The 12,906-nt window shown below is 34.5% G+C and overlaps 3 protein-coding genes across 3 annotated transcripts; 2 read left to right on the forward strand and 1 right to left on the reverse strand.

The window, feature by feature from the left end:
• Positions 1-5,719, forward strand: LOC107188190 (cofilin/actin-depolymerizing factor homolog). The gene is made up of 3 exons (XM_015576448.1): positions 1-190; positions 4,664-4,906; positions 4,994-5,719. The coding sequence occupies exons 1-3, from the start codon at positions 188-190 to the stop codon at positions 5,192-5,194; spliced, it is 447 nt and encodes a 148-aa protein (XP_015431934.1). The 5' UTR covers positions 1-187; the 3' UTR covers positions 5,195-5,719.
• A 1,317-nt stretch (positions 5,720-7,036) lies between these two features.
• On the forward strand, positions 7,037-10,385 carry LOC107188428. Its single transcript, XM_015576725.1, has 9 exons — positions 7,037-7,220; positions 7,524-7,756; positions 7,823-8,110; positions 8,183-8,343; positions 8,420-8,555; positions 8,627-8,930; positions 9,004-9,163; positions 9,256-10,103; positions 10,204-10,385. Exons 2-9 carry the CDS (start codon positions 7,532-7,534, stop codon positions 10,278-10,280), a joined length of 2,199 nt encoding a protein of 732 aa, XP_015432211.1. The 5' UTR covers positions 7,037-7,220; positions 7,524-7,531; the 3' UTR covers positions 10,281-10,385.
• Positions 10,386-11,173: 788 nt separating this feature from the next.
• Positions 11,174-12,516, reverse strand: LOC107188244 (ATP synthase subunit O, mitochondrial). The gene is made up of 4 exons (XM_015576509.1): positions 12,382-12,516; positions 12,144-12,188; positions 11,861-11,971; positions 11,174-11,783 (listed from the first exon to the last, which is right to left on the reverse strand). The coding sequence occupies exons 1-4, from the start codon at positions 12,400-12,402 to the stop codon at positions 11,337-11,339; spliced, it is 624 nt and encodes a 207-aa protein (XP_015431995.1). The 5' UTR covers positions 12,403-12,516; the 3' UTR covers positions 11,174-11,336.
• Between the last annotated feature and the right edge of the window lie 390 nt (positions 12,517-12,906).

The raw sequence follows: 12,906 nt of genomic DNA on the forward strand, positions 1-12,906 counted from the left end.
GATTTGCAGAAAGCTAGCTGTGAGCGCTGTGAGAGGAGCCTCCCTTCCCGTTCGTTCGTTCGTGAGCCGCGACCCCCGCGACTGGACACTGCGCCTATCCAGTTCCACCAGAACCGAGGCTCTCGTGAAAGTGTAGGTTAAAAGTGCTTGTTTACGTGACTCCTCTCACCGGCTACGATATCACGAAATGGTAAATATCATACGGTGCATGTATCTGCCTTCCAAAAATGTCAACGATTCCTCGGGAACCGGTACGGGATGGGTTACTTTGTGGTTATGGCCGAAGCAGACGCGCCGGTCGCCATTTCTGTCCCGGCGATACGCCGAAAGAACGACCGCTTTCTTCTTTTGGCCACATCGATCCACCGATTTCTTCGCTTCGATCCATTTACTTGAAATAGTCATCGCTATTGATTTTCTTGACTTTGATGACGAATCAACGAGAAACCTGTACTTCTATCGTGTAGGTGCATTTTTACGTGCCAATCGCAATTCCTTGCTTCCTGGAAACGGATGATTCATTTCCAGCTTCGCGATACCGACAGTCGGAGGCTCGAACAGAGCAAACGTGATCGGTGACGGGAGAAAAATTCTACATCGTCGACGAGTAGAGGTTCGCTGGTGTGTTGTAACTAGACTCGCATAACTTTATTCATTTGTAGCGATCACACTTGCGTAAAACTCTGTATAGGAAAAAGTTTAATGAAGTTCAGTGAGATCTTCATTTTATTCGAAACGTGGTAGACCCTACTATAAAGTGAACAGATTTCGGTTTGATTCTACTTTCCGTAAGTTGATCCATAAAAATTGATATTTGCATAAACATCCACAATGTGGTTGTAACGTATCGAGTCGCATGGCAATCTTCTCGCTAAATTCTGTTTCGTTTCTTCACAGTATTTAACTACAAGGATCGGAGAAATCCTTCATTCCTCATTCATGGGAACGATGTTCCTCTTTAATTCTAATGTTTCCGATGATTCAACATATTATATCTTCGTATCACATATTCTAGTTCAGTATAAATTGTTCGATGTAATTGGAGTTTCGTGATTGCAGAAATAAGCACGATGAATAATATCGCGTGATTTTGCTACCGTCGAGTGAATTCCAAAAACCTGTTTTCTTTTGGTCCCGTATATTTGACGTCAATTTTGTACATTCAACGCGGCAAAATATTTTCGAGTACTGTTATCATCGTTCGATTTCGTCACGAGCTTAAATATTTCGCGAATTTGCGTCGAAATTGCCAAAAATTTATATAACGAACGTAAGTTAATGCCAGATCGGAGTATCCAATGTTCACGCAAGACGTTAAAATATCGAACTCCATTATTGATCACCTGCTGCCGTCCTTTAATCGCATGGGTTTCACCTTTTTGAATTAAATTACTGTTAAACCACTTTCGGCTGTATATTCTTTTTTTGTTTGTTGATACATATTGTAAAATTGTCGAATGTATCGGTACAAGTGTAAAACGAATTCGTGCAAATGAACAGTACGATTCGTGATTTATTTCATAGTGAATCAATTGCATCGAGGAATGTTACAGCTGCCATTTTCGTTTATCAACGTTATCTGTCTGCTTGCAATCATCTTCGATATTGAATAGTTACCTTTGAAGCCTTTTTTTTTTCAAGTAAATCTCGTGTGTTAACATTTTTTTACAAATTTGCAATATCGATTAAAGATTAGGAATTTCATAACGGTTCGTTATAGACACGACGCGCCTGTCGAAGTTCCGGAAGAATTAATTAAGTAGTCGCGTTCCGTTTCCGGCAAATTGGCGACAAAAACGTAACCATGTGGAACTGGCGCAAGTAGTAACTGCTGTTCTACGAATACATTTTAAATATTTCTGCTAGTTACCGATAGACGTTGTATCCTTGGTAATGAAGAGTTGGATTTCCTTGTGAAACTGACCCCCCTCCCTCTTTAGCCTCGCGGATGACAGTGAACTACAAGAGAAGTTCTGGTAGAGAGGGAAAAATTCAATGAGCCCGTAAGGAGGTCGGTTCTTGCAGGCCAGTGACTCTCAAAGTTCACTGACGCCTTCGTAAACGTGGTGAATAAGCTGATTATCCTCGACATTATGATGGCCATTCTTGTTCGTTGTTTCGTATTCATATAGTCGCATGTCGTTTTCTCTTAAGTAAGTGGTATTGGTTAAACAATATTCTTCTTATTCATCCGTGAACAAAATGTAAATATTCACATAACTCCGTGAATAATTATCCACGACGTTTGAAGGCTTTCCAATGCAATATGGCAGAAAATATTTTATTACTATTGGAAAATAAAAAGAATTTAAGTAATCGAACATCATGAAGGAGGTTATAGGAAGAGACGTAAGATATATATTTGTATTGGTTATCGATAAATTTAATGCGGATTTTGATAACCGCGACAAGATACAGAAGGTGTTCCACTCTTTGCATGACAAAGACTAAACGTCGTCAGTCGCACTCTTTTTATCAAGTGCCAAGCGATAGTGTATGAAACCGTACATGTAAACGAACAGTTTACTCGTCCGTCAAACAACCGACTATATGGCTCCTCGTCGGTGAATCATCTTCCGTTTGACCTTGTGCCCACACAAGAGACGTTTACAACAACGCCCTAGAGGGAGCCAAGTCTGGCCCTAACCGGCATCCCCCGTCGTGCCAGAATATCGACCGAGGAATTGCATCCTCCATCCACTGGCTATCCTCCAACCACATTACACTTTTCGACGGACCCTTTTGCACCCCGATCGACCCTTACACGTTCAGTATGCTACAACCATACGTAGAAATGTATTCATAGTGAAATACGATTAGCAATCAGTATGAACAGTCGTTTCTATTCTTTCGATGACATTAACTATTTTAAATAATATTTTAATGTTTATTGATTTATCATCTCCGGATCGAATTTATCTTTTTCAATTTAAGGAATAAGAAAGAATCAGTGCTTGGGGCTACCCTTCCACCAGTACGAGTAAATTGATCGATCGTACACTAATTTTTTTATCTCCTGAATTGAATTGTATTTTTTGTTTGTTAAATATTTATATTTTTAATGCTTTAATTTCAAAATCGTTCATTTCAACAAATAAACTGTTATTCGGAGGCGCACAGGCTGGCAAAAGTTCCACTCTTCCTTTAAATATCGAATTACGTTTTCAACGACTAATTTTAGCAATTTTGCAATTCCTTGTTTACAGCATCGAGTCCCTGCAATTTATCAGAAATCCATTCGTCGTGTTTGTTAATATTCGAACCGTATTCTTTATTTTTTGAATAAATCAACTAGACTTTTTCAATTGGAAAGCGTTGATCCTAGACGAAAGCTGTTCAAAAATAACTATCCCACTTCGAACTTTTCACTCTGTGCGTGTCGTGCATCTGTGGCGTTACTTCCCCTCCCATTCAACCCCTCTCGGTCGTTCGCTCTGTCTTTCTTCATCTCCCTCCCTTAGAATCTTGGCGGCGGGCGCGTCGTGTCATGGTCGTATTTCACAAATTTCCAGAGTGGAAGAAACACAGAGTCGAACGGACCTCCGTATCGTGTGGCACGTGCCCGCGGGCAAGGGATAACTTTAGAAATGGACGGTCGGATCTCTTTTAGCATCGAATTCGTGCGTGGGAAGACTTTATTTCGGTACGTCCCCCACGTTTGCCCGCGAAATAAGCTTAAACGGCCAGACTAACACGACGTTAGCGTAATACTGATAGCGTTGATACTGGCACGGCCTCCTCGTCAGTCAACGGCAGCGATACAAAATGCAATATAGGAAGATCGTCTGACGCCCTCGTAAATCTTTGCTTCCACTGTACAAAATGGGGGATCACTTATCGATGAGCAGGGTGGGGGATGGTAGGGTAGGGGCTAATGTTCGATACCTTTTGTCCTTTGCAAAAAGGCTGTTATATGTTCCGCGCTGGACCGAGAATGTTTGTGCAAATTAGATTTTTACAATCTACTGTTCCAAGAATTAATCAAAAATTTATATATTCTGTTAGCGATTCTATTAGGTTCCAAATAAAGTAAAAATCTCGTTAACGTTAGTTATATTAACGTAAGTTTTGCAGTCATGAATGTTATAACTGTACAAAACATGCAGTATGTTCATCAGGACTATATGTATTATCGATTGCATTGACTACTTATAATTAGACTGCGGATTTTTATAAAATTTAGATTTTTTTTTTTTAGATTACTTTATAAACACCGAAATTAGACAGGAACTTAATTCCTCTATTAACGTTAAAAGATTTTCAAATAAAATAAGAATTTTATGCATAAAATCTGCAGTCATCTTATAACTGTATATAATAGACTGATGTAGTGTCCGTTAATACATATTACAATTGAAATTTACGTTGGAAAATATGTCTTTATACTGTCTCTGTAAACACACGTCTCGTGAGTCTTGCGGAGAGTTATAAGTCACTCGTCGTCGATATCGATTTCAACAGCTGTAATTAAGTTTTATAAACAAACGTTTCATCGAGCTATTATGCAACGTTGTGACTCTGTATTACACGTGATTTGTCTTCGTTAGCGACGATCGCGTGTTAATTGAAATCTTTCATTAATATCCTGTGCAATTTTCGTCCCTACGTAATCTCGTGTGAATTTTATTAATAACCGTTTGTTCCGTTTCGTTGATCTGTTTAGGCATCTGGAGTAACAGTAGCCGACGTTTGTAAGACAACGTACGAGGAGATTAAAAAAGACAAAAAGCATCGGTATGTAATCTTTTACATTAAGGACGAGAAGCAAATCGACGTTGAAGTGATCGGACCTCGTGATGCCGCTTACGACGCCTTCCTCGAAGATTTGCAAAAGGGTGGTAGCGGAGAATGTCGCTACGGCCTTTTCGACTTCGAATACACTCATCAGTGTCAGGGTACATCCGAGGTAATACTTCTAAGTGTGTCTTTAGTGATGCAATTATTTGAAATCTCTATGAGTATAAAGATTGAAATGGTAACTGTTAATTTCCAGGCTTCCAAGAAACAAAAATTGTTCTTGATGTCGTGGTGTCCCGACACGGCTAAAGTTAAGAAGAAGATGTTGTACTCAAGTTCTTTTGACGCTTTGAAAAAGTCCTTAGTTGGTGTGCAAAAGTACATACAAGCAACAGACCTTTCAGAGGCTTCCGAAGAAGCTGTCGAAGAGAAGCTCCGAGCCACTGACAGGAATTAGGAGTATATCAGCGAATCCAAAATTAATAATATTAACGAGAGAAATCAAGTGAAAAAAAAACAAATACGCAAATTCCCTTCCCCAAAATAATGCTCTGTACCGTCGTCGCATCGAAGGTTCATGTTTTTACACATTTTTCACTTTTAAACGGAAACGATTACCAAGTATTTGCGCTACATGTATTAGTCATCGGGGAGCGTAAACAATTAGCAGAAAACAACGTAAAAGAAAAAGCAAAAAATATATAAAGAAAAAAATCACTTTTCATACTGCGAACGTTGTGTGAATCTGTCTGATATAATATTAATATTATACTATTATTATAATTATAAGAATACTTTTTAAAGGATAACAGTTTACAACCAGTCAGGCAGTAAGATTGAAAGCATTACACTTTTGTCATCGGCTGTATAATGTTTAAATTAAATTCATTTCATAATGACGTCTCGTGAAATCCCGTTAGTAAGTCCCACATTTTCCTAATGTTGTGTGAAATTCAACTGTTTGACTTGTTATCAATGAAGAAAGGAACGTATTATTAGCAATATTGTTTGTACATGATAAGTCGATTAATCATTTTATACAAAAAATAAACTTTGCTTCAATTATTTTCTACAACTTTTTATACTGGATTTTCGAATGTGAATTCGATTGTTGTCACTTTTTGATTAGTACGTGTAAAAACACTTATTTTGTGTGAATTGTTAAAATCTAATTTATAACTTTGCAAAAGTTTGATTTTTACTGCCACGTGGAAAATAGTAAATTGTATGAAATCTTTATATTTTGTATGTGTATATACTATATAATTTTAAGTTCCACAAAACATTGAACTTGGCAAGTTATACTTTAAATTGCCACCTTCGATAATATTTTAGTGTTACAACGGTAACATTGGAATTCATTACGAATGTAGTAAAAAGTTTGGAATATTTTGAATCGAAAATGTTATGGTTCAATAATCAATTTAATATGATGCGTTTCCAATACCTATTTTCAAAATAAGCTTTTTATGATTCACTTGGAGTGAATATTATGAAGTTATATTCAGTGTTACAGATCTCGGCTATCAATCTTCCTTGGTATTGGAGATTCAAATAAAAATGGAATTTTATTCATTTAATTTATGGAGTAAATAAATAAATTATGCTTCTACTATTGAAATTTTATTTAGCTACAGAAATTAACATGCATGACCTCAAATTTGTTTTCTTTGGTTGATACATTGAGTTTAAGGGTGCAATTTTCAAAACATCTATTCTCTAAGAAGAAGTGTTTAAACCCTTTGCAAATAAAAGGAATAATGAAGTACCAGTTCCGTTATACTTCGTCAAGATTTTTTAAAGTTTATTTTTTATATTTTAAAGCGTAACATTGAAAAATAATGATGTTTCAAGAGTTGAACGTATTACAAGCACCCGTGATAGTAGGTTGCGTTTAATGCACTTATGCACACGTCTCCATTGCAATGTACATACTCTACTGTAGAAAAAAATTTGCGGTTGGGGTATATTCCACAAGCAAAACAATTTCTATTTGAGTAATTGACACTATTTTTGACTTATGCAAATGTGAAAGAAAAGCCAAAATGAGTTTTAAAATTTATCTCATATATTTTGTTATTTTTCTGAGAGAATATTTTACTTTAATTTTTGGGACATTAATACATACATACAGCATTAGCCGCATATTGTAGCTGTATTAAATTTGCATATGCTAAATCCATTTTGTAAAATAAACCATAAAATAAAGTGCAGAAAGTATATACAACAATATTCATTGAAGTTATGATCGCGACTCCTCTATGCTCCTCTATATACGATGTAGTTCGTATGAGTTCGTGGTAAACGAAGGCGTGCACATCTCAACCATAAAGCATTGTTGTTACAGTTTGCTGAAGTGTCAAATGATGTTGAAATTGTTATTATAATGTTTATTAAAACGTTATTATTTCACGAAAAGTGGTAAAGAAAATGTAATTTGATATACCACGACCCTTCACAAATCCCAACGAATCGATAAGAAGGTAATTGATTAGAACTTGTAACATATTTGTTATATATATACATGTACATTTGAGTAGTTTTTCTGTATATGCACTGTTAAGATTAGGATACTATGTCATATAGTATCTCATTGATACTTATACAATACTATATAACTTGATGTTATCTAATTATGAAATTTTAAATTTCAATATAATTTCAATGAAGTTCAATAAAATCCAACGAGGTTCTATTTTATTTTCAACCTAATAGAAGCATTATTAAAGTAAATGAATTTTTGTTTTAACATCTCCAGTATATTGATTATAATCTTATGAACGTAGAATTTGCGATGACAACACCTATGTGTGAAGATGGAGGCCCTTTGAGAGAATGGGCTCCTCTTGCTATACTTCTTCAACAAATACCTGCTAAAATTCAGAATGGACTTTTTACTCATAATATTAACTTTACCTGTATCGATGCAGTGCCTGAATTTTTAGCCATTGGAACCAATTATGGGTTGGTATATTGGTTTAACAGAGAGAAACAAGATTTGCAAAGACTTAGATGTGAGGTATGTTTCAGTATGATTTTTCAATTGACCTATTATTTTATGTTGATATTACATTTATTTTTTCAGAATGTAAACTCAAAGATCACATGTATTCAAGTAATATCAACCGTGGACTACATGGTTGCAGCAGGTAATGAACATGGTGGTGTAACTGTATTCCAAATACCCAAAAATCCCCCAGATTCATTGCCAGATAGTCTGAAACCCAAGCAAAAGAAGCAGGTGGAAAGATATAGTATTAGTGGTTTGCATAATAGTGCAGTCACAACAGTTGAATGGTCTAAAAATGGCATGAAACTATTTAGCGGAGATAAGAATGGTTTAGTAGTGTTGACTGAAATTGACTTTTACATGGTATGTACCAGAAAAAGACGATCACTAACTACATATTTATATAATATCCTCTCTAATAAAAGATTTTAATAGCATTTATCAAAATCATCGGAGTTGCTCAATGAGAAGTATGCAGTGGTACAGTTGAGTTATCAACAAGGTTTATTATTGGTTTCAACAACATTACGCACAATACTGGTAAACAGAAATGAGAATGGAAAAGTGACACAAGTTGGTCAGAAAGAACGCAAAACGTTAGTATTAAAATTCCTGTACACAATTCGTAGCATTCTAACAAGATAAGTTTCTAATAGCTTTAGTACATTTCAGATTAGGGAAACTAGGAGCTGTGTTCGGTTCTAGACAAAATTATGTACAAGATTTAATGATCTATGCAAGCAGGGCAGGGCTACGTTTATGGCAAGCTGACAAAACTGGAACTGTACTGAAAACACTTATCTTTAAGGTTTGTATCTGAAAGTTCTTCTATTTCGGAACTGTTTTTCGCATTGCTTTAGCGAAATATACATGTTTAAGGATGCTATTCGATCTGGTCACACAGAAGTAGAACTTCTAAACCCAGCACCGGAGAGCTCTAAAAAAAATCGTGGGGAACCGACATTTGGTGTAATTTTACCATTTTGTGATGATTTGTTAATCACATATAGCGATGATATTATATATGTAGTAAATCCTCAAACTATTGCTATAACATCTATTGTAACTGACTTACGTCGTGTTACTGATGTTGCCTGCACTAAAGATGAAATATTTGTTCTGGAAGGAGAAAGGAACATTATGCGCATAGCATATTACCCTGAAACTAATATGTTCTCAGCAGGTAGGTATTTTTGTGCATTGAATGTGTTCTTTGGTTCTTCCTTCAATCTTTGTGAAAATATGTAAATTTTCAGAAGCGAAAAGTACTTTGGATCCATTATCATCATTTGCAGAAATCAGTAAACCAGTGACCAATGGTATTCTAGAATTAACTTCTAAATTGAAGGAAAGCGCGATAGTACCAGCCATTCCTTTTCACAAAATTAATCCAACCAATATCATTCAGTCTGTTGGGTAAGAAGGAAAAATGAAAAATTTCATTTACCTTTTGACGACAAAAATATGTTGTAATTACTTGAACTTAAATATTGTTGTTTTTTTTTTAGTATTGTACCAGTCGTTACAGCTGATACTGATGCGGCTTCAATTGTACATGCAGAGGAAGCTGTAGAAGTACCAATAAGTTTGCACACTTCTTCAATAACAGATAGTAGCGATATGACGGAGCAGAATGATGCTTCTAAAACAATGAATGTCGAACAACCGGACAAACACAATGATAGAAGGCAGATATTTCAAAAGATTAGTCAACAAGGGTTTGAAGATATCGTCTTCACTCCAGAAAGAAAAATTAAGAAATCGCGTAATAGAGTAATGAATGGAAATGAAAATTGTTCGTCTGTGTGTGATGTTGATGACATGTCTACTTTCAATAAGGATAAAATAAATGCTAACGATGCAAAGACAACGCATTCCTCGTTACTAACGCTTAGCGTTGACGACGATTTCATATTGAAGACTGAAAGAAACCATGAATCAATTCAGCACGATGTAGAAAACAAAGAAAAACTGTTGGCTGATATTTTGGACTTTGATTTATCAAAGTATATGACGACTAGTCAAACTACTACTAGTAATTCAAATATTTCTCAGTGTATTGATACACTTACGTATATCGATTGTAAGATACATTCCAATGAGTCTTCAACGGAAGAAAGAAATAATGAGCAAGATGTGTATAACGAGCATAGCGATCATACAGAAACCGAATCCGGTGATGAAGACGTCAGTTATACAACAGAGATAAAAAAGTTAGAAGCTTTAGGCGAATGTAGGAAAAAGCTTTTGCAAGACAAGTTAAGTGATCCTTTATTAAACAGCAATTATGTTGATACGCGAAAAGTACCGCATACAGTAGATGTGGATAGGCAGGAGTTAGAAGTTCAGTTGCATAGTGAGTATGATTATTTATTATGATTACGTCTTTTTGTTATACAAATTCATATGAATATTTAAGTGAATCTTTCCATTATCTCCATTTCTCATGCTTTCAGTTTTATCAAAAGAATCAATTATATCGACTGTGCTTGAGGAGGAGGATTGGGTCCTAGTGAAAAATGACATACTATAAAGAGTAAACTATTTCGTGCACGAACTATTTCAATTTTAATTCATAGCTTATGAATAGCAAGTTCTATAAAGATGTGAGTTCACTTTGTTTTTGTATATCCGATTCACAAGCAAATTTTATATTAGAATACAGGCTCTTTTATGCGTGTAATTTTATTCACAAAATTTGAATCTTGTTCAAATGCCTTCTAGTCTTGTTTTAGTGTAAATGAAAAAAAAAATTACGAGATTCAGCGAGTATTACTATTTGTGTATGACAATTTTATTGTATTGTACTATTAATTTTTAGTGTAAAACTTTTAATGTACATAGTATTTTATTGTATAGTGCAAATTTATTTGCATGAAGCATAATTGTGATTTTTGAACATTTGATTCTGAAAATCTTTTTTGTAGATCTATTATTACAAAGTATTATACGTGTGTTTTTACACATTTTGTAGCATAAGTATATTGTGTTTATAAAATCATTGTCACTTAGAGCATTGCAATTTTTGTGAAAATTGGATAGTTTTTTGACTAGTTAAAATTAGAAAAATGCGGTACTATATACTTTAATCATGATATAAATGTTAACATGAACCTTCACAATTCGATATTTAATTGTAGATTATAGTAGTATGCTGAAATTGGAAATTTGTAAATGCTTAAATACTGGCAAATAAAAATACGTTTTTAATGTCATTTGATCAACTATTGACGCTAAAATAAACAATTATTCTATTTTTAAGTACAAGTATTAATATCAAAATTTTTATTTGCTACAGATGTAACTGTATTTATGCATAATATTCTTGTGATTGAACTCGTTATATGTTATTAAATAAAATAAATAAAATATCAGATTTTATTTTCCATTTTTATTATATACTCTTACAAAAAGAAATAAGGGTGGTTTATGTATAAACATGGTTCAATGGAATGAGAAAGACACATGTCAACATAATTAATTGGACTATGAATAATTTATTGTTTAATGATGTACATTTTACTCATGTCGTTGTTACCTAAATGAGTACTTTATCTTTTCTGATATTACTGAAGATTATAAGAAATGATCACGCTGCAGTATTGATGATGTCACTGTATTTTTTAATTTTACTAGCAACGCTCATATCTACATATTTATCACCCACAGATACAATCATACCCCCAATAATAGTAGGATCAACTTTTGCAGTAAGCATAATAGTTTGACCTTTGTTCAAGAATCCGTTTAAAGCACCTTCAAGTTTAGATTTCATATCAGCATCAAGTGGTTTTGCTGTAATTACTTCGCAAACAACTTCACCTCTACTGGCAGCCATTATCAATTTGAATGCATTAATTATGTTGTTTACTTTTCCAAGTCGGCCATTTTCTGCAAGCAAAGCCAACAAATTGGTAGTTTCTTTGGACAAACTCATTTTGCTGCTAATAGTCTTCAGTGCCTCTACTTTGTCTTTTCGCTTTATTGATGGATTCCTCACAAATTCATTCAGCTTCATATCCTTATTTATGGTATTCTAGTGTAATATAATTTTCTATTTATAGTATACATGTTTAACAATATTACATGAATATTAAAATATATCATACATACTTGGAATTTAACCAGATCTTTTTCAACATTAACCAACGATTTTTGTTTAGAAGCTGCTGAGTAAAGTGCAATGGCATACCGTCCTTCCATTCCAAATACTTGAATCGGAGGCTAATAAAATAAGGAAGTATTATAACTTTTATTCAAATGAAAGTATATAAAGAAGTATAGTTTGGAGGAAGTGTTATAACTTTCATTAAAAAAAAATTCTTTCAATGAAAATGAAAGTAGACTATTTTGAAGTTATATAATTTTATGTTAAATATATGCATCAAAAATGTACCTTGACCATCTGCTGGAGAGCAGAGTTGGAAGAGAACGATCGGACCTAGAAGAAAAGAAACAAAATCTATTACTTTTACGTAATTTTCTTGAAACGGTTATATCAATGTTTTTATTCCACCAATTCAGCAAGTGGATTGTCATGAAAGTATTCTATTTCTAGAAAGTCAATGTTGTTCACTTGTATATTGTTCGCATACAGAAAACGGTGATAAATTACAATTCGTGCAATTACTTACAATTACTCTGCTGAAAGACATGTTTATAGGTAATCACCAATACTATTCAAAACCGGGAACGACAAATGTGGTCCTATCCGACCACCATTATATAACGCGAATTACAGAAATTCTGGTCAATCTGGTTAGTGAATACCAGTGATACCAGTGAATACTTATTCTACTGTCGCGACATCTTTAGAGGGAGTAGCGTGCTTGAGCTTCATCGACTAGAAACACAGACGACGAGGTAAACGAGTAGTGGAGTAGACCTGTCAGCTGTCAGCTAATGCTTTTTAATTCTTTTTCGTGGCCAGATTTTTTGGGGTTCTAGGACCCCTTTACCATATCATGTAGCGTTGTTAGGGTCCCTGACTATCACGGTCGTATATACAGGTCCGAAAACTCTCGTGGTGGGGGTGATCGTTTTTTTTTTGTTGTAAAAAGTATAAGTATATTTACATATACTTATTTTTTATTATAAGCGATAAATAGGAGAAATATAAACGCCAGCAATACAGAAGAGTTAATATTTCATTAGCATAT

Source organism: Dufourea novaeangliae, unplaced genomic scaffold (assembly GCF_001272555.1).
Source record: "Dufourea novaeangliae isolate 0120121106 unplaced genomic scaffold, ASM127255v1 scaffold16, whole genome shotgun sequence".
Taxonomy (NCBI): Eukaryota; Metazoa; Arthropoda; class Insecta; order Hymenoptera; family Halictidae; genus Dufourea; species Dufourea novaeangliae.

Coding starts and splice junctions, on each gene's coding strand:
- LOC107188244 (XM_015576509.1), bottom strand. CDS start 12,402: ATGTCTTTCAGCAGAGTAATT. Junction 11,972..12,143: donor CTCTCCAGCAGATGGTCAAG/GTACATTTTTGA, acceptor TTATTTTATTAG/CCTCCGATTCAAGTATTTGG. Junction 11,784..11,860: donor AAGATCTGGTTAAATTCCAA/GTATGTATGATA, acceptor ATATTACACTAG/AATACCATAAATAAGGATAT.
- LOC107188428 (XM_015576725.1), top strand. CDS start 7,532: ATGACAACACCTATGTGTGAAGATGGAGGCCCTTTGAGAGAATGGGCT. Junction 8,556..8,626: donor TGAAAACACTTATCTTTAAG/GTTTGTATCTGA, acceptor TACATGTTTAAG/GATGCTATTCGATCTGGTCA. Junction 9,164..9,255: donor AATATCATTCAGTCTGTTGG/GTAAGAAGGAAA, acceptor TTTTTTTTTTAG/TATTGTACCAGTCGTTACAG.
- LOC107188190 (XM_015576448.1), top strand. Junction 4,907..4,993: donor AGTGTCAGGGTACATCCGAG/GTAATACTTCTA, acceptor GTTAATTTCCAG/GCTTCCAAGAAACAAAAATT.